At 50.3% G+C, this 23,305-nt stretch overlaps 10 protein-coding genes across 10 annotated transcripts; 6 read left to right on the forward strand and 4 right to left on the reverse strand.

Annotated features, from left to right (window-relative positions):
- Positions 1-2,966: 2,966 nt before the first annotated feature.
- On the reverse strand, positions 2,967-3,345 carry N7489_005317 (uncharacterized protein; the record flags this gene model as incomplete). The annotated part of the gene is given in 2 exon segments (XM_056711069.1): positions 2,967-2,986; positions 2,997-3,345. The coding sequence occupies 2 exon segments, from the start codon at positions 3,343-3,345 to the stop codon at positions 2,967-2,969; spliced, it is 369 nt and encodes a 122-aa protein (XP_056569490.1).
- Positions 3,346-4,441: 1,096 nt separating this feature from the next.
- Positions 4,442-6,490, forward strand: N7489_005318 (fungal specific transcription factor domain-containing protein; the record flags this gene model as incomplete). The annotated part of the gene is made up of 6 exons (XM_056711070.1): positions 4,442-4,727; positions 4,778-4,912; positions 4,967-5,127; positions 5,177-5,602; positions 5,687-5,940; positions 6,016-6,490. 6 exons carry the CDS (start codon positions 4,442-4,444, stop codon positions 6,488-6,490), a joined length of 1,737 nt encoding a protein of 578 aa, XP_056569491.1.
- An 874-nt stretch (positions 6,491-7,364) lies between these two features.
- N7489_005319 (histidinol-phosphate transaminase) lies at positions 7,365-8,779 on the forward strand (the record flags this gene model as incomplete). The annotated part of the gene is made up of 3 exons (XM_056711071.1): positions 7,365-7,447; positions 7,496-7,666; positions 7,729-8,779. The coding sequence occupies 3 exons, from the start codon at positions 7,365-7,367 to the stop codon at positions 8,777-8,779; spliced, it is 1,305 nt and encodes a 434-aa protein (XP_056569492.1).
- Positions 8,780-9,445: 666 nt separating this feature from the next.
- N7489_005320 (putative integral membrane protein Pth11-like) lies at positions 9,446-11,134 on the forward strand (the record flags this gene model as incomplete). Its single annotated transcript, XM_056711072.1, has 2 exons — positions 9,446-9,807; positions 9,886-11,134. The coding sequence occupies 2 exons, from the start codon at positions 9,446-9,448 to the stop codon at positions 11,132-11,134; spliced, it is 1,611 nt and encodes a 536-aa protein (XP_056569493.1).
- A 705-nt stretch (positions 11,135-11,839) lies between these two features.
- Positions 11,840-13,556, reverse strand: bfr1 (putative nuclear segregation protein (Bfr1); the record flags this gene model as incomplete). The annotated part of the gene is made up of 4 exons (XM_056711073.1): positions 11,840-12,055; positions 12,115-12,195; positions 12,251-13,282; positions 13,446-13,556. 4 exons carry the CDS (start codon positions 13,554-13,556, stop codon positions 11,840-11,842), a joined length of 1,440 nt encoding a protein of 479 aa, XP_056569494.1.
- Positions 13,557-13,859: 303 nt separating this feature from the next.
- On the forward strand, positions 13,860-14,786 carry N7489_005322 (DNA-directed RNA polymerase core subunit RPB5; the record flags this gene model as incomplete). The annotated part of the gene is made up of 3 exons (XM_056711074.1): positions 13,860-13,955; positions 14,042-14,124; positions 14,261-14,786. 3 exons carry the CDS (start codon positions 13,860-13,862, stop codon positions 14,784-14,786), a joined length of 705 nt encoding a protein of 234 aa, XP_056569495.1.
- A 1,213-nt stretch (positions 14,787-15,999) lies between these two features.
- N7489_005323 (uncharacterized protein) lies at positions 16,000-16,333 on the forward strand (the record flags this gene model as incomplete). Its single annotated transcript, XM_056711075.1, has 2 exons — positions 16,000-16,017; positions 16,085-16,333. 2 exons carry the CDS (start codon positions 16,000-16,002, stop codon positions 16,331-16,333), a joined length of 267 nt encoding a protein of 88 aa, XP_056569496.1.
- A 789-nt stretch (positions 16,334-17,122) lies between these two features.
- N7489_005324 (uncharacterized protein) lies at positions 17,123-18,512 on the reverse strand (the record flags this gene model as incomplete). Its single annotated transcript, XM_056711076.1, has 2 exons — positions 17,123-17,739; positions 17,819-18,512. 2 exons carry the CDS (start codon positions 18,510-18,512, stop codon positions 17,123-17,125), a joined length of 1,311 nt encoding a protein of 436 aa, XP_056569497.1.
- A 1,035-nt stretch (positions 18,513-19,547) lies between these two features.
- On the forward strand, positions 19,548-19,973 carry N7489_005325 (uncharacterized protein; the record flags this gene model as incomplete). The annotated part of the gene is made up of 1 exon (XM_056711077.1): positions 19,548-19,973. The coding sequence occupies one exon, from the start codon at positions 19,548-19,550 to the stop codon at positions 19,971-19,973; it is 426 nt and encodes a 141-aa protein (XP_056569498.1).
- A 2,534-nt stretch (positions 19,974-22,507) lies between these two features.
- N7489_005326 (uncharacterized protein) lies at positions 22,508-23,152 on the reverse strand (the record flags this gene model as incomplete). The annotated part of the gene is made up of 1 exon (XM_056711078.1): positions 22,508-23,152. The coding sequence occupies one exon, from the start codon at positions 23,150-23,152 to the stop codon at positions 22,508-22,510; it is 645 nt and encodes a 214-aa protein (XP_056569499.1).
- Between the last annotated feature and the right edge of the window lie 153 nt (positions 23,153-23,305).

Raw genomic sequence — 23,305 nt, forward strand, 5'->3', positions numbered from 1 at the left:
AATAGAGCCGCCATTGCGGACAAAATAACCCATAAGGGCTTTTGCTCCTTGACCGACCTCTCCGAAATAGACTGTTCTGCCTCCCTTGGCGAGTAGAAGGAGCCTGTCAAACCGCTGGAACAGCATGGCAGATGGTTGGTGAATTGTGCAAAGGATCGCCTGCCCATTCTTTGTCAGAGTTTCCATAAGGTTGCAAATCGACCAAGAGGTTTGGCTGTCTAAGCCAGAGGTAGGTTCATCGAGAAAAAGTAGCAGCTTGGGACGCGCAGCCAGTTCGACGCCGATTGTGAGGCGTTTCCGTTGTTCGACGTTGAGACCCTCACCTGGAACTCCGACTATAGCTTCAGCGTATTCTCTCATGTTCAAAAGATCGATGACCGTCTCCACGTAGGCCAACTTTTCGGCGCGGCTGAACTGAGGTGGCTGTCTCAACAAGGCACTGAATTCCAGCGCTTCCCGTACGGTCGTCGTGTGAAGATGCAGGTCCTGCTGTTGAACATATCCGGTTTTGCGTTGGAAAGTTCCATCCCGGGGTCGACCATCGACAAGCATGTCTCCTCCGACAACCCCGACAGTCGTGCGACTCGCCAATACGTCCAGCAATGTGGTCTTACCCGCACCGGAGACACCCTGTAATACTATTGTTAGTCTGCAATTCAGCCTATGCGTGTGGGGTAGATTAGGTTACCATGAGTGCTGTCAGTGTCCCTGGCCGGATCCATCCATCAACGTGATCCAGAATGCGCCTCTCCTCGCCTTTGATCTCAACACTGTACGTGACATTTTCCCAGTGAAAAATTGAAGTTTGCTTCTCAACCCCGGCAATGGTTCCAGTCGCATCATTGGCGGGCTTCTCATTCTGTACCACGGCGCTTGAATTTTGCTCCTCGTCGCTCTGGTATCGCTTTGATCGGGCTTGCTGAGCTTTACCACGGCGGAAGACGAGAACCTCACCCTTGGAACGCTCAGAAGATACCAGCTCGGTCGTAACCAAGTGGCAGACTGCGAGGAAAATAGAGATGGCGATGATAATCCCGAAATTCCGCCAGCGATGGCTGTTCTCATATCCAAATGAGGAGCGGACATAATCTGTACCTTGGACGACATCTGAGCCCGGAACCGCTCCTATTGTCGAACAAACCCTTTGTTCACCCGATACATTCTCGTAACCTGGTCCGGATGGGACAAATGAAGTGCAGAGGAATTCGCGTCCATGGAACTCATTGACCATCACGGCTTCAAATCCATACGAGACCGGGTTCAGCCACCGCAGCCACGACGCCCAGCCACGCATGTAGCTCACGGGAATGGCAAATCCCGTGTAAAGCACAAGGGCAAGCAGGATAATGGACGAGGGGGCAAGAGCTTGGTCGATCGATTTCGTTAGGGAAGCGAAGAAGCGAAAGAACATTGACATGCCCATCATCATAGAAAAGGACACTAGTAGGAGAAAGAAGAATGGGCCAGGTTCCCTTCGTAGATTTGGCATGAAGTATAGCACGAGATTGGTGAGCAGCGAGTTTGTTATCTTGTACGGCATGTCCATGATCATCGACGAGATGGCCTCAGCGCTAGGGTGGTAGAGCGCATATCGCGCGTGCTTTTCCACAATTGTTCGTTTCTCGTACAAGGCTAGGATTTCGAGCATGCTGGAGAAGGCACTTAGGAGAACCATCATGAATAAAAGGGCTCCCCGGGAGAAGAACGAGGATGTATCCTTGGGAAGGTCGTAGAACACACTGGCAATGATCAGAGCCTCAAAGAAGTTTCCAATCAACATCGCGAGGGTCACGCTAGGATCGTTCTTGAGCCGTTGAAAGTCCCTCCACAGACAGATGCGAATCTGGCCCCAATAGGACAAAGTATAGGGAGATCTTAGCCGTTGCTTGCTTGATTTCTCGGCTTTCCGGGAGGACGCAAAGCGGTCGAAGTCCGCTGCATTGAATGGGTGCTCATCGGTGTACTGCTTGATCTTGAGCAGAAGTGCCTGACGTTCAGGACTCTCTTTCCATCGCTGTGCGAAATCTTCCGAGGTTCTCGGCACTTGGTTCTCAAAACCTGGCTTGATGACGCGCTCCTCAGGGCTCGACATTGAGGTCAGAAAATCAGGCGTCGTCTGGGCCTCAGGGCATACAAATCCCAGTCGAATGAAATACCCTCTGGCTTCTTGGGCGGGGCCAAAATAAATTTGTTTTCCTTCGTAGAGAACCGTGACTTTATCAAAGATCTAGCAGATATGTTAGTATACCTTAGCAAGTCCCGTACTCCTATGTCTTGTATTGTGCTTACCTCGTAGGCCGCCTGGGGAGCTTGATAGATGGCGACACACGAAGTCAAGCCGAAAACATCCCCTTGTGTCCGCAAGGTCCTGCAGAACTCCACGGCATTCGCGCTGTCCAAGCCCCGGGTACTGTTATCCCAGCACTGTAAAGGAGCGTAGCTTAATGCTGCCTCAGCAATGGTGACACGCTTCCTCTCACCTCCGCTGACACCGCGAACAAAGTCATTCCCAACTTTGGTGTTCACAGTGTGGCTGATACCGAAGGTAGACATAATCACATCTCGTAGGTGAGTGGCGTACTCCTCACGGCTCATTCCCCCAGGGATCTCGCGGGGGGTACGGGCAAGGGCGGCGAAGTAAAGGGTGTCACCCACCGCGAGCTGAGGGTAGTGTGCATCCACTTCCGCAGTATAGATGACCTCGCCGCGAAAGTTTTTCGACATTTGTTTCGGGGTGATGCCTTGGTAGTTCATGTAGGACGCGGGGTCTATCTCAAACCCGTGGGTCTCCCCTGCGATGGTCTTCAAGAGGGTTGAGCAGCCCGAGCCAGGGGGCCCCAAAACACAGAGTTGTTCGCCGGGAAGCAGCAATCCATCAACGTCCTGCAGGATGTTGATTCTCCGTTTCTTCCCTCCAAACCACTGTTGCGCGAGGGTCGGCAGCTTCAGCGCCGCGTTTCCGACGCTCATCTGATAATCCACCGGACTTCCATAACCGACAACGTTCAAGTTATTAAAAGCAAGACCGGCGACACGCGGAGGAGGGCTATCATTTCCATTGTATCGGACATTGTAGAAAGCCTCTGCCCAGGCTCTGGCGTTGAATCGAGGACTTTGCGGGTCGAGAGCACTGCCCTTTCTCAGTTCAAAGGGGAGCTCGTGACAGGACTTCTTCTCGCTCAGTGTGCGAGCCAGGTCCGCCACTCGCTCGTCGCTGTTGATTTGTTTACCCGGCAATGGGTCCTTGCCCTCAGAACCAGGTTCGAGGCTATTTGTCCGTGTTCGACCTTCTGAACTGATGTCGTCGTCTCGGCCCCGTGTGGGGGAGTCAGGAGTCATGTCCATCCTGCTAGAGCCCTGATAAACTTGTAAGAGGTCTCATGTAAAGTCGAATGGAGAGTTTGACCAAAAAGCAGGAAGAGACCGAAGAAGGATTATTTATACCGAGCTTCATCCTCTTAACGGGTCCAGCTCGAGACCCTTCGGTGGGACCCAAGCTCGGAATTTCGGCCAGCAAAATCGCCGTGGATAGGGCTGAAAGCCCCTTTTACTAGTATGCACCAGTATGTGTACTGGCTGTGGGAACGCTAGCAGGATGCCTCGTACATCCTCTTGTTGGCTAACCGGAACCCGCGGGCTCCGAACCCGTATTGGACGTCAAGGACTGCCTAGCGCTTTTATCAATAGCGGGACATAGTGGCAAGGGTGGGCCTACTTTAAACCAAACCAAGAGGCCAAGCCAACATTTCATGGACTCAGAAGCAGTCTTGCAGGGCTCGCGTTGCGGAACTCCGTGACCCGAGGGGCGGAGGCTACGGTCGGTGTCCGCGGGCTCCGAGATCTGTGTTTCTATTTATGAGTCTATTTTTATATTTTAATTCTATCATTTTGTGTCTACAGCACATCTCAATATGACAGAACACCTTTCTGGAAATGATACATCCGTAGAACGAGCGGTATGTCTAAATCGCCAAGTCATACCTTGCCAACTGACTGTTTCCAGTGTGATCGATGTCGGAAGCGAAAGGTGATATCCACATTCCAGGCTTTGGTATATAGCTCACTGGTTTAGGTCCGCTGTGACAAGACGTTTCCCTGTTCAAATTGCCAATCTACAGGTTCAGACTGCAGAATATCCAATCGTCCTCCTAGGCAAAAGCGCTCGCGAGTCTTGATAACATCGCAATTGTAAGCTTCTTCTGGTCGAACAATTGCGTGGTGTATATACTCACAAAATTTGATTAGCGAGGACAAGATTGACCAAATTGACAAAAGGCTCGGTCGACTGAACCACCTCGTCGAATTACTGGTCGCAAATAATCCAGGGAGAGCAACAATAGATACATCCTCCAGTCGCCTAGAAACATGTGTTGCTCCTCGTCCCAGATCATCGCAGACCACATCTGCAAGCCCAGTCAATGCAGAGAGACCCAGTCAGCAGATGCCACATGAAGCCATAGACGATGCCATGCTAGGCCATTCTTCATTCACGGCGCATTCTACATTTGCTATTGACCTTGCGCACACGGTTGTTGGCTCGAGACAATCTGCAGGGAGTAATCAAGAGATTGAAACACTACTAGGCACGCTGCGCCATATTGGAACTGTGTTTAGTGAACGGCATGATTCGTCGATGCGTTTATTCCCCCTTCTAACAGCACCAGCTTCTTTGGAGTATCAAATGCCTCCCCTGAAAGCTGCTGTCAAGCTTTTGCGGAGATCACAGGGTATGTCTCTCGCGTTGATCTGTTGGCAAATACTAATGTCTTGCGCTCAGATGAAAGGAATTTCTTTTTCCTTGGCTTGTCCTTCTTTCTTAGTCCACGAAGTCTGTCGGATTTGTGCTTGAAAGTTTACTTTGACTCGGACTACTCTGATACAGACTTCATCATTGTCAATGCAGCTCTACATTGTGAGTCAATATATTGTCTTTTCGTGGAAACATTTGCACTAACTCGGCTTTTAGATTTGGCCTCTGACACTGATACTCGGGGGGCTGGCGTGGAGGAGAATGATGAACAGAGCACTCTTCGCTCAATGTGCCAAAAGAATGTTGAGATTGCACTTTCGAAACTGACACTTTACATCCAGCCTAGCTATGACATGACTCTCGCTCTTGTGCTAGGTGTATGTTCGGCATTCCCTTTGAAACCACTCTCTGACATCGAACCTCAAGGTTACCTATGCGATCCACGTCTGCAACCCGTCCCTGGCTGGAGTATTGGCAAACGCGGCATACCAGTGCTCTTATTCTCTTGGATTCCATAAGCGCTTGAACGGCTCCGACAAACCAAAGCAGAAGCGATGTCTCTTCTGGATAATCTACTTCTTTGAGAAAAATCTATCTGTCCGGCTTGGTCGATCCTCTTTCATTCTAGATCGCAATATCGAGGATCCCTTACCGGAAGATCTGCAGACATCCAACGCCCATGTCACTGCCTACGCATATCAACTAGTGAGGCTTGCAGGGTTAGCTGGCAGTATTTACGAACAGCTCTACTCACCACAGGCGCTCGGTGCATCTGGAGATGTGCGGACACGCCGAGCACTTGAATTATCGCTGAAGCTTCACAAATATCACGCAGAGGCGCGCGATGCGAATGTGCGTTCCACCCGTCCGCAAACTTACGCATTCAATTATGGTGCGTATAAAACATATGCTGACAGCGCAACCTATATAATTTAGCACCACTGGGCTCAGGCAACCAGCAACGTTCACGAAAAGGAGCAAATCCAATTTATAGCTGCATCCGATGAAGTCCTGCGCCTTTCAATTCTAACTCTCATCTATCGAGCCATGCCACCAGATCCCGGATCTAGAACAACATTTGGCCCAGAGTGCATCACCTCTGCTAGATGTGCTCTGGAAGCCCACAAGGCAATAGTCCGGGGCTTTGAAATGCATGAATCATCGTTACTTCTATCGGGATATATGAATTGGTATGTATAAAAACAATGGGCTATTTCAGCTTCTTCTCACCAAGGCCCGTATTCAATACTCATGCCGATTCCTAGGACAATTCTATTTACACCATTCACGCCATTCATCGTCCTATTCTGCCATTGTATCGAAACACGGGACAAAGAAGACCTAAGCCAAATGCACACGTTCCTCAAATCGATCGAATGCGCCTGTCAGCATTCCAGTACGATCGCCAAACACCATCATCTATTCTCGGTATTCTACAATGTCGCAGTACGCTATACAGAGCTGGGTTTCCCATCTTCGGCAATGGAGGAAGAACAAATTCAACTGAGAAGCGAGGTGGATGCGCATTTGAGTGCTCTTGGACTACAGCCACACCTGGCATATACCTCTCAGGATCTGCAGGCAAATGGGTTGACATCGGTTTCCCCAGGTATGGGTGTCGTTGAACAAAATCGAGATGAGGGAAGTGACTGGCAGGAACCTTGGCTTGGGAGGTGGATTTCTTTTAATCAGCAGATGATGGGGTTGTTGGATGGGAGTGATCTGCCATTTGTCCACTGATGCGGCCTCTGTCCACCTAGGCAGGTGTCCTACTTACAGGGCTACCTAGGTGACAATATGGGTTTAGTAACAAGGTCTGTTTTGCACAAAATGATACATACCTGTTAGGAATTCTGTATAAATATACTCCAGCGTGTTTTTGGGTACCCTTTTTTTCGTATTTCTAGATGTACGCGCAAGCCACCTACATACATGTACATACCTACTACCTAGGTATGGAGCAGGATGATGCTTTAGGCTAGACTCGTCATATATGAAGGCCTTCTCATTGGTATAACATATTTCTTTTTCATTCTCCTTCTCCTTCACCTCTGCCCTTGGCTTTCTCTAAACTGCCAACATGATAGCAGAGTTAGGGGTTCGCTATATGTTTAAAGGGACAAGATTGTTGCCCAACATACACTACGGACAATTCAAAAGCGGTTGGCCAAAACCGCTACGCATACTCCACTATAGGAGGACGCAGTGCCAGGGTGGTAAAAAGCAGTGGTGAAAACGAATCTTCGGGAAGGGGTGAGCGACATAGCGATGTTGCTTATTGCTCGATTGCGCTTTGGTGTTCTCGTCGCTGCTCTTGCTTCAGAGGCTGTCTCAAGTGTTCTCTGCCTCGAGGCAGAGAACTATAGCCCTATTAGGCATATTATGTGTGATCGTGGCAACAGGGTCTATACTTGAGCGGAGGCACCTGAATAGAATATATATGAAGATTTCTTACTATCATTGATGGGGGAAAAGAGAGTAGATGTGGTCCAAATAAAAAAGGCTCGCAAGTGTATAGATCGGCATTTGACTCATAGAGCTCCGATAAAATCCCCCACCTGGGACTCCCCACCAACTTCGCTCATCTCACATTCCTCCCTGGAACGTCACCACAATGGCTTCAAAATCTCCGTTTAATTTGGCCACATGCGCCCGCCCTAATATCCTGGCTTTGCAGCCTTACCGATGTGCCAGAGAGTATGCTGCCCTTTCCGAATCACCGGTATCGGCGAGCTAATGACTCAGTGACTACAAAGATGATGGGACGAACGTCCTCCTCGATGCCAACGAGAATGCCTTCGGTCCTGGTCTTGCCCTGAACAGCGAGGGAGCATTGCAAACCTCCCCGACTGGCAATGCCACGGGAGCCTCCAAGCCGGAGATTGACTTCCTCGGCTTGAACCGCTACCCCGATCCGTGAGTGAAATTCCACTGTCGCGTTCTACCCAGACCAATTCGACTAACAATGCGTCTTTCAGTCACCAGATTGAGCTGAAGCAGCTCTTCTGTAACCTCCGCAATACCCACCACCACACCCCGAAGACCCTCCTCCCCGAGCACATGTTCTGCGGCGTTGGCTCAGACGAAGCCATTGACGCGCTACTACGCTGTTTCTGCGTCCCTGGAAAAGACAAGATCCTCACATGTCCCCCGACCTACGGTATGTACAGCGTCAGTGCTCAGGTAAACGACGTCGAGATCGTCAAGGTACCGCTCGACGCTACGAACGGGTTCCACCTACAAGCCGATAAAGTCAACGAGGCCCTATCAGCCGACCCAACAATCAAGCTAGCCTACATCTGCTCGCCGGGCAACCCGACCGCAAATCTGATCCGCAAAGAGGACATCCGCAAGGTACTGGAGCACCCAACATGGAATGGCATCGTGGTGGTCGACGAGGCGTATATCGACTTTGCGCCCGAAGGCTCCAGCCTGGCAGAGTGGGTAACCGAGTGGCCCAACCTAGTTGTCATGCAGACACTCAGCAAGGCGTTTGGTCTGGCTGGTATCCGTCTCGGCGTGGCCTACGCTAGCGCGGAGGTCGCACGCCTACTCAACAGCCTCAAAGCCCCTTATAACATTTCCAGCCCGACAAGTGCGCTTGCTTCGGCGGCACTCACAGCGCCAAATATGGCAGTGATGCACAGCTTCCGCTCGCAGATCATCGCGCAACGCGACCGTTTGCTCCGCGAACTACCTACGATTCCCGGTGTGGGGCAATTCCTTGGCGGGAGCGATGCGAACTTCTTGCTCGTGCAGATTTTGGACGCCGAGGACCGACCGAGTAACGTGACTGCGCTTGCGGCTTACGAGGCTATGGCGGAGAAGCGTGGGGTGGTGGTCCGCTTCCGTGGGAAGGAGCTTGGGTGTGAGGGTTGTCTCCGTATCACGGTCGGTACGGAGGCGGAGGTGACCAAGTTCCTTCAGGAGTTACGGGTTGTGTTGGATGGGCTGCGTGCTGGGGCTGGAATTGAGTCGCTTCGTGATGGGAAGAGGCGGGAAGACTCGGCGGCAGCTGTGGTTGGATGAGTGCATGCGCGATTAATGGTAAGGTTTGGGAAGATAAACAGTCCCAAGGTCCGACGGACTACGGAATAGATAGTCCTGAGTACTCCTTAAGGCATATGTTTCTATATCTGTACTTGTAGTACATCCATGGATTATCTTCAAAGCAGTAATAGTCCACGTGTACACACAGCCCTTATACATAGCCAAGACCCTTCTCCGTTTCTAACAGGGTATACCTGGTATATGGTACTTATTCATTGGAGGAATAATGAGTTTGTATGTTAAAAAGCTATTGTGATTTCCTTGTATCAAATATTATATCACTCACCGCACATATCCCCATATCTAAACTAAACAGGAACTCCTAACTCCCTGATTAGCCAGTCGAATGTCACTGGCTGTTTGCAGGATGAAATGGAGGCTTGGCTTATCTGCTCATGATCTTTTCCCCTCTTCCTTTTAAGGATGGCCATTTAATTAATTCATTAATTTCCCCTATCTCTCCCGATTTCATCTTATATCGTCTTTCTCTCCTAAGCATCTCTGCATCTCATCTTAAGATCGTCTGCATCTTAGTCTCCGCAATTTGCCCCATACCCGTTACATCCCCACACTTTCGTTCCATAGCAATGTAAATCGCATTTCTGAATCGCTTTCTGCGAGTCTGCTGTTTTTTTTTGTTTAGCCATGGCCTCCATGGCCGTGTCGCTGGTCGCGCGTGGCATTTATCACGAGACTTCCCCAGACATGCAGACCAGAGCCCAGATCAATCCGACACTCATGATGAGCTGGTGGGCTACCATATTCTCCTTGCTTATCATCATTGTGCGTCTATGTGGTCGTTATATCCGCGTGGAGCGCTTCTTCGCCGAGGACAAGGTCATGATGATCAGTGTCATTCCCCTGGTGATTCGCATGGTCCTCGTGCATTTCGTTCTCATCTTGGGGACCAACAATACCACCACCACAGGCTTGACAGAGCAGGAGATATCGAACAGAGAACTGGGCAGTAAGCTGGTTCTGGCCGCACGTATCTTCTACGCCATCTTGTAAGACGTACCCAATTCACCCTCGTCTTCAACTTGGATTCTGCTAGTTCAAACGTGACTCACAACCCACAACTATAGCATCTGGACGGCCAAAGTGACCGTGTGCGAATTCCTAAAGCGAGTCACAGGGCTTTCCTGGCGCCGATCGACAACTTTCTTCCTCCGCTTCATCTCCTACTTCCTCTTCTCAACTCTAGTAGCCGTGGTCATCGCAACCCTAGCCGAATGCCAGCCCTTCCACCACTACTGGCAGGTCATCCCAGACCCAGGCCCAACCTGTCGCACCGGCTACGTCAACCTAATAACCATGGGCACCTGCGATGTGATAACCGACCTCCTACTGGTGGCCATCCCAATCCCCATAATCCTCATGGCACAAATGCCTCTAAAGCGCAGACTCACCCTATCAACCCTCTTCTGCCTATCTCTGATCTTAGTCGGCATAACCTCCTACCGTGTCCCCTCCGTAATCGAACAACAAGGCTCCCAACCCTACCGCTCCCTCCTCGCCTCCCTCGAAATCCTCGCCGCAACAGCAGTCTCCAACGTCCTCGTCATAGGCTCCTTCGTCCGAGACCGCGGCATCAAGAAACTAAAATACAAACGCGCCCAAGGCTCCGCCTCCGTCTCAGAAAGCATGGACAAATCCTTCATCCGCAGAAACACGGTCATGCAACACCAATGGGGCTCAGACTCAGAATTAGCAACTGGCCTATGCATCCGTCTAGACCCAGACATGTACACCATCCCAGATCCAGATGAAACACGTCTACCTAGACCAGCTCCAACAGCCCCACCAGCTCACATCCCACTAGCAGTCGCTCGCACCGGCACCCTCGATCCGACATGGTCGTTCGCAACAACCCGCCACTCAGACGACGACCGTATCTCAGCGACGGAAAGTCTCGAGCGCAAGGTCTCGCCGCACGAGTATCTGCGCACAAGCCAGTCCCCGCGTGAGATCTCCCCTTCATCGCAGACGCGCCGCGTGTCGCTCTCAGATGTCGGTGGTTTGTTGACAAGAGCACTCCCGGAGTCTGGGTCGGACCATGTGCGCGCCCAGACGTGTCTGTCCTCGCCGGTGGAGGGTGTGCAGCGCCGTCTGGGTGCGGGCAGTAGGGCTTTCCTGGAGGATGTGGGGATTTTGGGGCCACGCGCTGCTGCGAGTAGGCCTCGGCCGCCGCATTCTGGCCCTGCGGAACTGCCGTTTCCGCCGGCGGCTTTTGGTAATCGTTTGATTTCGATGTCTGGTTCTTCGGATGCCACGCTTCATGCTGGTGTCGAGCTTCATGATGTTGGTGGGCTGTTGGCACGACGTGATCATTGACCACTTCCAATGTTGACGCAATGTGACGTGATATGATGTGATGGCTGTTTGTCTTTTCTTGTTTCTTTTTCTTTTTTGGACATTTTGGGCCGAGGCTTGTTGTCTCCTGTACATGGGATATTTGGTTGGAGTCTCTTGTTTTGGTTTTGGGAGACTATGTACACATGTCGCATCCTGTGTCTTCTTCCCTATTTACTGTTTCCTGCTTCCACTCGTCTATTCCCCCTCATGCGATTATTAGTGTTGGCGTTAGAGGTGTTACTTCCCGAGATTCCTTGGATACTTCCAACGGCTTGGGCATGGCTAGCACTCTGTCTCTTTGGAGCCCTGGCTTGCTAATAATGTACCCTACCTAACTACTACCTATATAGTTATACATCTATGGATACATTTACGACAAGATGCAACTGAGAGATCATCTTTTTGGAAGTAATTCGATATCACATGATGCTATACAACCCTGATCAAAGTACGACTAGGAAGTTTCTCCTAAGATCCTTTCTGAGGTTGGATGGTAAAAAAGAAGGCTTCGATTATATGAATTTTAGAACCAGCTGTCTATTTATGAATCTTAGATATAATGCATATGCAAGAGCCAAACGACAAAAAAAATATATAAAAAAGGCGCAGCAAGAATGCTAGACAAACGCTAGACTTCATGTAAGTTGACACATTCAACATTTACGAATAATTTCCTCCTCAAATCTATGCCTTCTCCTCAATCGTGGCCTTCTTAAGCTCATCCTGAGCGTCAGCCACGGCATCCTCCTCCTGGGCCAGCTCAGCCTCCGCCGATGGAGCACCGTTCTCTTGGGCGGGCTTCTTGGCAGCATCGGTGGCCCGGCCGTTGGTCTGAGGAGCCGTGGCCTTGGTCTCCTCCTCTTCGAGGCGGGTGATCTCTTCCTGGGCCTTCTTGATGTTCTATGTGGTAATTAGCAGCTGATCACAAGCGACCACTTTGGAAAGAATGAAAAACTTACCTCTTCTGTCTTGCTGGCCTGGTTCTTCTTCCACTCAGTGATCTTAGCAGCCAGCTTCTCCACAGATGCGGGGACATCCGACTGGTTCATAGGGGGGGTCAATCTTGACCTTGGCGAAGTCCTCAATGATACCAACGTTCATGTTGAACTTGGTGCTCTCAACATTGGCGGCACCACCCTTCTTGCCGCCCTTCTTACCCTTCTTACCACCGGAACCAACAAAGTAGTCCTCCTCGTCATCCTTGCGCACAACCTTCATTCCCTTGATCTCAGCAGCTTCAACAGTGCGGCCAACTCCGGCACGGAAATTGCTGCCCTGATCCTTCTTCTCGTCCAGACCCAATGAGGAGAAGTCATAAGCGGGGTCAAAGTGACGGATCAGACCCTGTGCGGTCAGGATCTCGTCAGCGTAGGCAAGCTGAGAGGCCTCCTCCAACTTCTTATCAGCGATCTTCTTGCGCTTCTCGCGCGCAAAGGCCTCCTGCTCAGCCTTCTGGCGCTCGCGGCGCACACGCCAGGCCTCATCCTCGTACTCCTTGTAGGCACGGCGGGCCTTGAAGTAGGTATCCTTGATAGTGCGGATAGCAGTGTACTTTTCCTGCTGCTCATTGCGCAGCTTGGTGCGCTCATCGCGCAAAGCGTTCAGGTTCTTGAAGACACCATCCTGCTCAGCCTTGATGGCATCGAGCTCCTTCTGGATCTCGCTGTACTTGTCGCTCAGCGCCTTGGCCTCGGGGTTGTCGAGGGTCTTGCGCAGTTCAGAGATCTGGGTCTTGATGTCGTTAATGCCCTTCTGCGCCTCATCCAAACCGGCGAAGCTCTTGCGCTGCTTGCGCAAGTTGGAGACCTCGGTGAGAGCCTTGCGCTCATCCACCAGGCGGAGGGTACCAGAGTCGACCTCCTTCTCGAGGCGGGCAATCTGATTGTCGATCTCTTCGACGCTCTTGAATGACAGACGTCCACGAGAGTTGTTCTGCTCGGCAATGCGGGCCTTGAGGTTGGCGTCCAAGGCGTTGATCTTCTCCTGGGTGGAGGACCGGCTGGACTTGAAACCTGATTGCTTCTGACGAATGGCTGACAATTCGGCGCGCAGCTCCTGCTGCTTCTTAACGGTAGGCGAATCCTGGTTATTAGGCTTCGCGTTGTCCAACTTGGCCTTGATTTGGTTCTGTTTGCGCATATCAGTCATTGGCCCGAGGACATGGTATGCAAGTAAATAATGAACACGAGGACAATTAACAATCAGGGTGGGTCGGGGATCATCCCCGCGACTCAAGAGTGAGATGAGAGCTCAAGCGACAATTCCAAAAAAGAAAAAGAGGCATCCATACCAATTTCTCTTGAGCAGCAGCGTGCTCCTTCTCGGCCTCAGCGAGACTGGCCTTGTAGGCGGCCTCGTCCGGCTTGGTGGGCTTAACCCGCTCCGCAGCAGTAGGAGCCATTGCGACGAATTGGATGTAAAAAGAGAGACAGAGAAGGAAAGAGAGGAATTGCCTTCTGAGGATCCTGAAGGGATTATATAGACCAACGAGACCAAAGGGAAAAGGGGAAACTTGGAATAATTAAAATGGTTCGGTCGGTTTCTCCGCTTAAGCGTCGCTGGCAGAAAGTTCCCGCCGATTTTTCGACTTCATCTTTATCTCTCCACCGGAGCTCTTTTAATCCCGTTTTTTTCTTATTAAACTCTCTTGGCGAGATAACTCTTATTTCTTTTTCTATCTCAGTCATCAAATCTTCCCTCCATCATGGATGGGGATTCAGCACACTCCATGGAGGCCGAGCGCGAGATGACTCGGCTCTGGCGCACCTTTAGAACAGTCTATGAACTGCTCGCTGACCGGGTAGGCACTCCAGATCGAGTCCCTGACTTCTCAGTGTCTCTCCTACAATGTCATTTACCCAAGGCTAACCATCGGCGACACAACAGGGCTACGAAGTGTCTGATAACGAGCTGCTACTCCCGCTAGAAGATTTCCGCGCAAAATATGCTGACCCTCTGGGCTACCCTGAGTATGCGAAATCCTTGCGTCCTCCGTCCCACTTTCTTCAGATAGTGAAAACTTGAGCTAGGCAATGCCGACACGCATCATTGAAGTCACGCATCATTGAAGTCACGCATCGCTAACAAACTGTTCCGCAACAACAGTCGCACCAAGATGAAAATCCAAGCCCGCCCCACCGAGACCATGAAGATGAAGTACACAGCACTGCCCAGCAAAGCAAACCCAAACCCCCAGCCAGACTGCGGCACGATCTACGTCGACTTCTGCCCCGACTCCTCAGGTGTCGGTACCAAGCAGGTGCGCGCCTTTAACCACCTTGTCGACGAGAACAACTTCCACACCGGTATCTTCATCACGCAGACACCAATCTCACCCTCTGCCGTGCGCCTGCTTTCCGGAGTCCCGGGTCGTATCTGTGAGCACTTCCAGGAACAGGATCTGCTCGTCAACATCACCCGCCACGAGCTGGTCCCCAAGCACGTTCTGCTTAGCCCCGAGGAGAAGGCCAAGCTTCTCGAGCGCTATCGTCTGAAGGAGTCCCAACTTCCCCGCATACAGATCTCCGACCCTGTCGCCCGCTATCTTGGTTTGCGCCGTGGTCAGGTCGTTAAGATCATCCGCAAGTCTGAGACTGCGGGTCGCTATGCCAGTTACCGCTGGGTCATTTAAGCTGGAAGACAATGTTGTGGAGAATAGAACAGGAAGATTGATATGCGACCATTTGATGGATCGGCTCTTGATCTTTCTCATCTTCTTTCTTTTTCTTTCATTTGGAAGGTTTTGCAGGGAGTCAACCCCCGGTTCCTGTGAACCTCGCAAATTCGAATCGCATCAAGTCCACTTCACTGTCTCTGGTATGACAACCTTCCATATTATGCAGGTCTGCAGGAAATACCCAATTGGCAGCCGAGAAAGGGCAGCCGATGCCAGACAGAAGTGGACACTTGGGAGTTATCTTTTTTACTCATCGACGAACATCCAACAAACACAAAAAAAGTTTTGGTCTCCCCCTTGTATTATGGGCAGCATGGCGTATAGGCGCGAAGTTTCTCCTGCTTTGGGGGATTGCGATAGGGGGGTTTGCCTGTGATTTTACATAATGGCCGTGGATTTGTATGTCTAGATGAATCCAATCTATGAATGGCTGTCATTTCGAGTCGAGTTAGGTGAGGAGGAAGCTGTAAATCGTGGTTAGTGTCTGCTTACGTGCATATATGATACTCCCCAGGTGATCATATACTGTGGCTGCCTATATATGTCTCTGGTTACATATTGAAAAGTCTTCTAGTATTTTGCCGTTGGACCTAGAGTGACAAACCTGACATGCCTATATTGTAGTAGGTAGTGCATATTATTCTCATCCTTGTATTTATATAGTCATTTATTATCCATCTAGCTGTAAATAATACCGAGAAAATCCTACCTATGAAAGATATCCGTTGGTGCTAGGCAGAGCCTTTTTGCTTGCTAGCTCAGGCCTTCTATAAAAGGTCTTATCCTGATAGATTGAAAGTCGATATATCTTCTTGCTCTCCCCAGTCCTTGTTTAGCCTCAACAATATCTAAATTACTATTCAAAGTTCTTATAGTAAAAGTGAGGCCGCGTAAGGAAAAAATCTTGGAACGCGGAACCCTGGAAACAGGTTGACTAAGCCAGGAACTGCGCCACTCCAGGGCTGCAACTCTTTTACGATCCCGGCGCTTCCTCCCTCTTGACTTCTATCTTTCTATCAAACCTCTCTTTACTGTTCGTGGCTCTCGAGTACACACCAAGTCCGTCCGAGGAACAGCCACATCCACATCCACCTCCACATTTGCAGCGCAATCTCCCCAATCGACGCTAAGTCTGACATCCTCGGGAACTCCGCATTCACTCCCCACCATGTCTTACAACAAACCCGTAAGTGCAAAAGCAATCAGTCGGAAGCATCCTTAAAACACAAATTCTAGATACTAACTCCTTCCAGACTAGCCCACCACCCTCCTACCCCGCCCAGGCCCACGACGCGGGCGCATACTACCAACAACCGCAAGGCGCCGCGGGAGACTACTACGGCGGCCAGCCCCAACAACAGGGCTACTACCCAACCCAGCAAGGCTACGGCCAGCCCCAGCAAAATCAGCAGGGCTATTACCCCCAAGGCCAGCCAATGTATTACCCACCGCAGCAGCAGGGCGGCTACCCCCCCTCAACAGCAGGGATACTATGCCAATGACCGCGGGAACTCCGGCGGTGGCGCAGGTGGCATCTGCGCGGGTATCATGGCTGCGATGGCCTGTTGCTGCTGTTTGGACATCTTGTTCTAGGCCTACTTTTAGTCTAGGCTTTTAGCACGCGACCACGCTACTTTGGTTTGGGTTTTGGTTGGTATTGGAGCGTCTCGTCCTGTCGATATGCCGTGCACGCACTATCCTCTTGAGAAGAACATCGAGAGATAGAGACTGGCGTTTCCTGAGATTGGCTTTGGGCACTCAGGAACTGGTGCTGGCTTGTGAGCCCTGGGATGACAGGTGATCTCAGGGTCTGACTGTTTTTTGCTCCTCTCGCATATATCCTTGGTTTTCATTACTTATCGCTGGCGCAAACAGGATATGGCGTTGTTGGATCCTGGGGGCTGGGGTTCATTTGTATTAGCTTTTATTTTTACACTACTTTTTTTTTTTTTACAGTCGACCCGGTTTATGATCTACCTAATTCATCTTTGCCGCACATGTATACATACAACCCGATCCGAAGATAAAATCACGAAGTGATTCATAGATATACTGGCGAGCGGCTTCGATGGCGTGGTCTACGTCTTCTGGAGAGACCGCATGGCATCTGCGTGGTTAAGAAAAGGTTATCTGAATAACACAACTGCCTACAGGCGAATATTCCAATTCCTGGATCTCAGTCAGGATGCTGTTGAGTAAAAATAGACCAAATAAATTCGATGGAGCGGGAAGGCTTATATACAGTGGGACCTCTGAAATATTCATTTGAGTACCCGTGCGCTTGCAAGCTCTCAATAACCAAGAACGTGGTCATTAACAAGGACATGCTCCTCTCGCAATGCCTCCGCATCCTGTGTCTCAAACCTGAAGTTCCAGAGCTTCTCAACCTCCGTCAACTCGGCTTTGCTTTTATGCTTGAGTGGTGTATATGGATCATTATTCATTCCCTTGGAGCTTCTTCTCCCAGCATGCTGCATTACGACAGGAGTGACTGCCCAGCGGATCTCGTCGTTCTCATTTGCAAATTCCTCCGTAAGCATATCGACATACCCCAGGCGCTTTCTTTCGTACAATTCGGTAAGGTCTGGAATCCGCGAGCGCGGAAAAACAAAGGCTTGCGAGCAGCAGCCAAACCGGGGCATTTGATGGACACCGTCTGGTATCGGCATCATAGTGGCGCGACCAGTAGCAAAGAAAAGCCCGATGAGGAGAGGTGTGCAGACGCCGCTGAAAAGGAGGATGGTTTCGTTGGAGAGGTGCGGTGCTAATCGAGGCTCGTATCGTCTGATGCCTAAGCAAGTACAAGCGACCAATAGAACAGTAAGGATCGAGTAGAAAAGATAGGTTGGCCATTCTTCTGAGTTCCAGCCGAGCAGTTCTTCTGTGTAAAAGAGACGGAGATAGAGCCCTAGGTCAAACAGATACGTCAGTTACGAAGGATCTGCAAAGGTGGCATTAATGGTTGAAAAAGTCCTTGGGAAACACACAGTTCGATGCCCCGATTTCCTTGGTCTGCTTCTCTGCAGATGCCAGAGCTTCGCGCGTACGATGGTACCATCCATCCAGAGCAAAGACATCGTCCTCGAGCATGACAGTATATGGGGCATTGACTGGCTCACATGCTTTCAGCAGATATGTGTAATCAAAGAGAGCCTTTTCACGCCCGGAGACTTTCGCCGTGTCTGTCTCGAGGGATCTAATGTGATCAATATCTACCTCTGCGGGGTTGTATAGCAACACTTGGTCCGGCAGTTCATGAAGCCACGGCTCTGAGTATGCTGGGTGCTGAGAGGGATCCGTGTGTGCAATGAACAATATAAGATGGATGTCGGCGCGCTCTTCTTCACTTAAACCTTCCAGGACTGTTCCTACGGCAGTTTTGAAATATCGTACACCATTTCGGGCGATAGATGCAATACCAACGCATAATCCGGGCTGTGATGAGGCCTTTGGCGTGGACCGCACTGTGGCATTGTTCACAGACTCAATATAATCGTCCGCCTCGTGCGCTCTCACTGAAGAATAAGAGGCATCATATGCAGTCCAAGCCTTAAAAAATACCGAGCCTGGATCTCGAGAAGAAATGGTGCGCGCGTAGAATGCGAGGAGAGAAAAAAGTGCAAGGAAGTAGAGAAAGATCCGGAGCAGACGGGAGCCTGCAGCAGCAGCTGATGGTTTCATATCAGGTAGGGCCCTTGGAGGGGCAAGTACATATAAACAGAAGCAATAATTAAGCGTCAGAAGACAGAATGCAATACGAAAATCGTAGACGTAGACACGAGAATGTGATTGACATGGAACTTGCCAGTCTCGGGGTCAAATAGCCCCCATAACCGATCTACATATGGCCCCAATGGCCCCGGTAGATGACCCACCGTCATAATAAGAAGTCGGTTAGATTCAGCTGAGGTTGCCAATAGACGTAGGCGGCTTGCATGATTCCCCACTGCCTGTCGTGGAGAAAACGAGAAATAGATTAGATGGATACACTCGAACCTCGCATAAAATTCACTTATGCACCCGAACTCATGATCAGCGGATTGAATAACGAATCCGACAAGCGAAGGTTACATCACCTAGCTTACCGTGGGCCTGAAGCAAACATGGGCCTTCGCGCTGTCCGTTCTGGCTTGCTAGTATCCCTCCTGGTGTCCTTGACCGGAACAATATACCTTCCCATTGACACTTGGTGCACAGCATCGCATTAAAATAAGTGAAAGATGCATGTATTCAATCTTGAGGTCTGTTTATTGAGTGTTTGTACTTGGGTCAAAGCCTGCGATACTATGCACGACTCCTATACACTTGTGTGCCTGGCGAGACGACGCATTGGCCGACTGGATATAAACAGGATGAACTTTTCGTGGGGGCCTACTTGAAAGGATTCTACGATAGGTAAACCCCGCTTCCTCTACCGACCAGCGTCAGCGTCAGCATCGCGAGAGTTCATCGGAGTCCAGTCCATCCGTCTTCCGATCAGAGATGGTTACCAAGCAAGGCATATGCACAGGTCATGAAGTCCAGCTATAAAAGAGCCTTGTTCCACGGTGAATCTTTGGGGCAATCTTCTCCTCAAAGCGAGCATCTCTACTTCACAACCTGCCTTGTATATTGCTCTCAGAATTCAGTATTATACCTTGTAGGTTCGCATTTTGGAGACCTGGCCCCGGGACCTAGCTGCCAGACATACTAACAAGACTGATCACCTATAGCACGATGATTTTCAAGTCCACCTTCCTCATGGCCGGCGCTCTATTCATGATGGGCGTTCGCGCCGACTGCGGTACCCCGGTCGTCACTTGCGAGACCACCGACGGCAGTCCCGACGCCAAAGACGTTGAAGATGCGATGGGCTACTGGCGCCAAATCGCCGGCCTCGGCAAAGATACCTGCGGTGACTCTGGCTGTGCCCAGCCTCATGGCTCGGGATGCCACGACTCTTCGGTGAAATCTGGTACCGCCAACATCGTTCTGTGCCAGGATGACTCGTCGTCTTCGACGGCCATGTGTGGGGACTGCAATTGCATTGCTGGCTATCTGCAAGCCGTTATCGATCAGTGTGAGAACAATGGCAAGATCGGCGGGTATGCACATGTGCCTATGGGCAGCAACTATATCAACTATGAGTTTGTCCACACTTAAATAGATCGCTTCAGGAATTTGGAATACGCATGTACATAGTTTGGGTATAGGGCTTATGGTGGCCCGGCGCTACCTAAACTGTCTCGGGTGGTGTGTGGGGGCCAAATATATGCACGTTTATACGCTTAGAATTTTCTTTGAAAGCTTATGCCTGCGCCAAGCAGTCTTCAGTAGACGACCTTTCCTTAATTGTCAGTTCTGGCGAGGCGCATTGAGGCAGAGCCACACATCTGTCAGGAACAAATAGTGCTTGTATCTCGGGACCACCTCTCGATGCAATGGGGAAAATGTCTTACACGTTAGTGCCGTTTGAATCTGTCACGGGTTATTTTCGCCAAAAAGTAGCGGGAAAAAAAAGCACCAGACCAAAAAGCGAAAGAGCACACCTACGCTATCACATGCTATCCTTTAGACCCCCCGTCTTCAACTATCCCTATATACAACATATTGCATGCTACAACACCGCCAAATTCGCTATTGAATGCTCCATTATAGCCGAGGGAATGTTCGACGGCATATATTATTTACCATAAACCCCGAATTAAAGTAAGTTCGGCCTCAGGAGGCGCGTTCTTCCTCAGGACTCACTGTCGGTCCGTCCCGCCCAGGCCGTACGATATACCTAGCTAGGCAATGTACCATGCCTACCTAGGTAGGTAGTCCCGAGGTCCATACCTTTCCGCAAATTTCCAATCGAGATCGTCGCCCCACCGGTGTCTGTGCAGCCCGTTGCGGGAAGCCGGACGCCTTTATAAATTCATTTCCCTAGGGGGCTGGAATTGCAAAAGGATGCCCCGTGTCATAGACGCGGTCAAACGGGTATATGGGGTGTAGCAGGTATTCAGGTGCTCCAACGAATTATTCTTGCCCCTATATCAGTTAGCGATCCGCTAAGTCCTAGAATCTTGCTTTGGCCAAGGTCTTTGGCCATCTGGAAACCCCAGATTTGGTGCGCACTGAGAATCGCTTATCAAAAAGACTTTAACAACTCGCTAGTCGTTCGCAAATCGTTACTATAATGGCATCTCCTTGCTTGTCACGCGTGGTAGTCTCCATCGGCTGGAAGAGATCGCCGCTCATGATATTCTCGGGGCTTCCGTTCAAGAGATTTGGATTGACCCAGCCCCGTCGAAGGCTGACAGGACTTGACATATCCTAACCTTTCGAGTTTGGGAATAGGTCAAGAAAATGTTGGAAAGGAACGAAGGCAGAGCTCGAGGCTCGCTATACAACAACATCCCAAACCATAAAGCAGACCACCGCGCCATCACATTTTAGACTCTCAGTAATTTGTTTAATACTTATCTCTAGCTAAGAAAGAAAGAGGTGACGAAACTATCTATATCGTTGTATGTTTTGTCCTAGGGTCACATGAATCACATGACCTTATTTGCGTGTTACTACTTGGGTCAACAGACGACTACCTAGCGTTTTGCATTTAGCATTTCACTGATTGCCACTTCCTCAGGGCAGGGGCGTACTCAGTTATATCCGAGCAAAAGGCGGCAAGGTCTGAGCACGAAGCCGGAAACGCCGGCAGAGGAAGTCAAGTACATAGGCAAATAGGTAGCTAGATCCTACGGAAACTCCCACTTCGTGAATTAGTTTACTTACCTTCTCCCGAAAAGCTATCGCTAGTACTCACTAGTATTCACTAGCATAAACACATCTACGACTTAGGCCAAGCTTCAAAGACCGGACATAGAATCCTGATATGGACAATATAGGGCCTTATTCATCTAACAAAGATCTTTATAGCTCGGCCTCAGAAGCTAAAAGTGGAATCTTTTTACAGATACTCTGTACCTCCATCCGAGCTAGTCTCACTCTGCCACTCAGGCTGGTAAAAGCTTAGTTCAGTTCAAGCTTACACTAACATCAGTAGTGGTTTGCATTTCTGCTTATTTTCTTCTACAGCATTAGCTGCTGCATCCGAGGTCACAATAACCCCATTCTCGAATCTCTCTACTCAGCGTCTACATGGGCTATAGAGGCGATGAATAGCGCTGAACCAACCGCGTGGGCCTCTTCCTTCAGATACGATACTGCCTTCGTATCCTCTATGCTCGTCGCAGGAAACGCAGGGTTATGGCATGGTACAGCAACCTCCCTAAGATCGTTCAAGAATTGGAATCTACGTGTCTTACTGCGATCGTTTCTTATGCGAAGACAATAACCCAAGACTGGCCCACCTTCTCTGACTCTCTACAACCGCTACTGCTTTATCTACTTCATCTTCGGATATCAGTCTAAGTTCTGTCTCAACGGGTAGTGCCCCTGCTAGTATTACTGGAAGTATTATTATGGGTCTTGGTGCGGCTGAATTTCTGGTGTGGTTGCTCTTTGATGTCTAGATCGTTAGAGAATACCATAGCAGGATGGAACTAGCCGTGCATTTATTGCTTTCATTATGTACTCATTTTAGCCATTTGCATACGGAACACTTTTCCCGACATTATCAATCAATAAAGAATAAATCGTAACACATAAGGGTATCGCATCTCAAACCTCCAAACAAAAAACCAAATCCCAAATCACCGCTGACTACTATAATCACTACCTCCACCATAAGCAAGGGGATCAACATGTCTAACCCCACCCCTTCTCGACCTCCTTGGCGGACGCGGCGAAACATCAGAAGGCACACTAGACTCCTCCTCCTCAACCTCAATAACATCGTCATCGCCAGTGGTAGAAGTAGCCAAAGACTCCTCTACGATGATGCGATCATGTCTCGACGACGGACGACGCCGATAACTATCACGGAAACTATCCCTTTCCTCGGCGACCTCGATGACGTCGCGTCGCCGTCGCGCAGCGGCCGAGTCGCGTTGACTGCGCACATCCACGATCTCTTCTTCGTCCATGGACATCGACATCGATATCGATGATGAGGTTGGCGCTGCGACGCCGCCTCGCGCAACGCCCCCTGGGTTCACCGCCAGAAAGAGAACGTACATTAGCAGTACGAAGCCTGCGACGCTGCCCAGTACGATCCCCACTACTGTGCCTGCAGCCGGGCTTGTGTTGAGGCGCCCGTAGGTTGAGGGGATTGAGATTGTTGTGTATCGCTTTTGGAGGGAGGTGTCTGTGTGTAGGAGGTTTGGGTTTAGGTCTCTTGGGTTGAGGTTGGGTTTGGTTGGATCTAGGTCGAGGGCTTCGAGGGGGTGGGACGACATGGTGTCTGATCTTTTTAGTTGTCGGTTTTCGGTCGTTAGGGTGGGTAGATGTCGAGATGATTGTGAGAGGGTTTGGGTATTTCGATTCGAGCGAATGGGTGACTTGAGGTCAGCTTGCGGGCTGAACTGCGCTTGTGGGGTTTGGTGGTATAT

This window comes from Penicillium chrysogenum, assembly GCF_028827035.1.
Source record: "Penicillium chrysogenum strain IBT 35668 chromosome Unknown utg000002l_segment0_segment0, whole genome shotgun sequence".
Lineage (NCBI taxonomy): Eukaryota > Fungi > Ascomycota > Eurotiomycetes > Eurotiales > Aspergillaceae > Penicillium > Penicillium chrysogenum.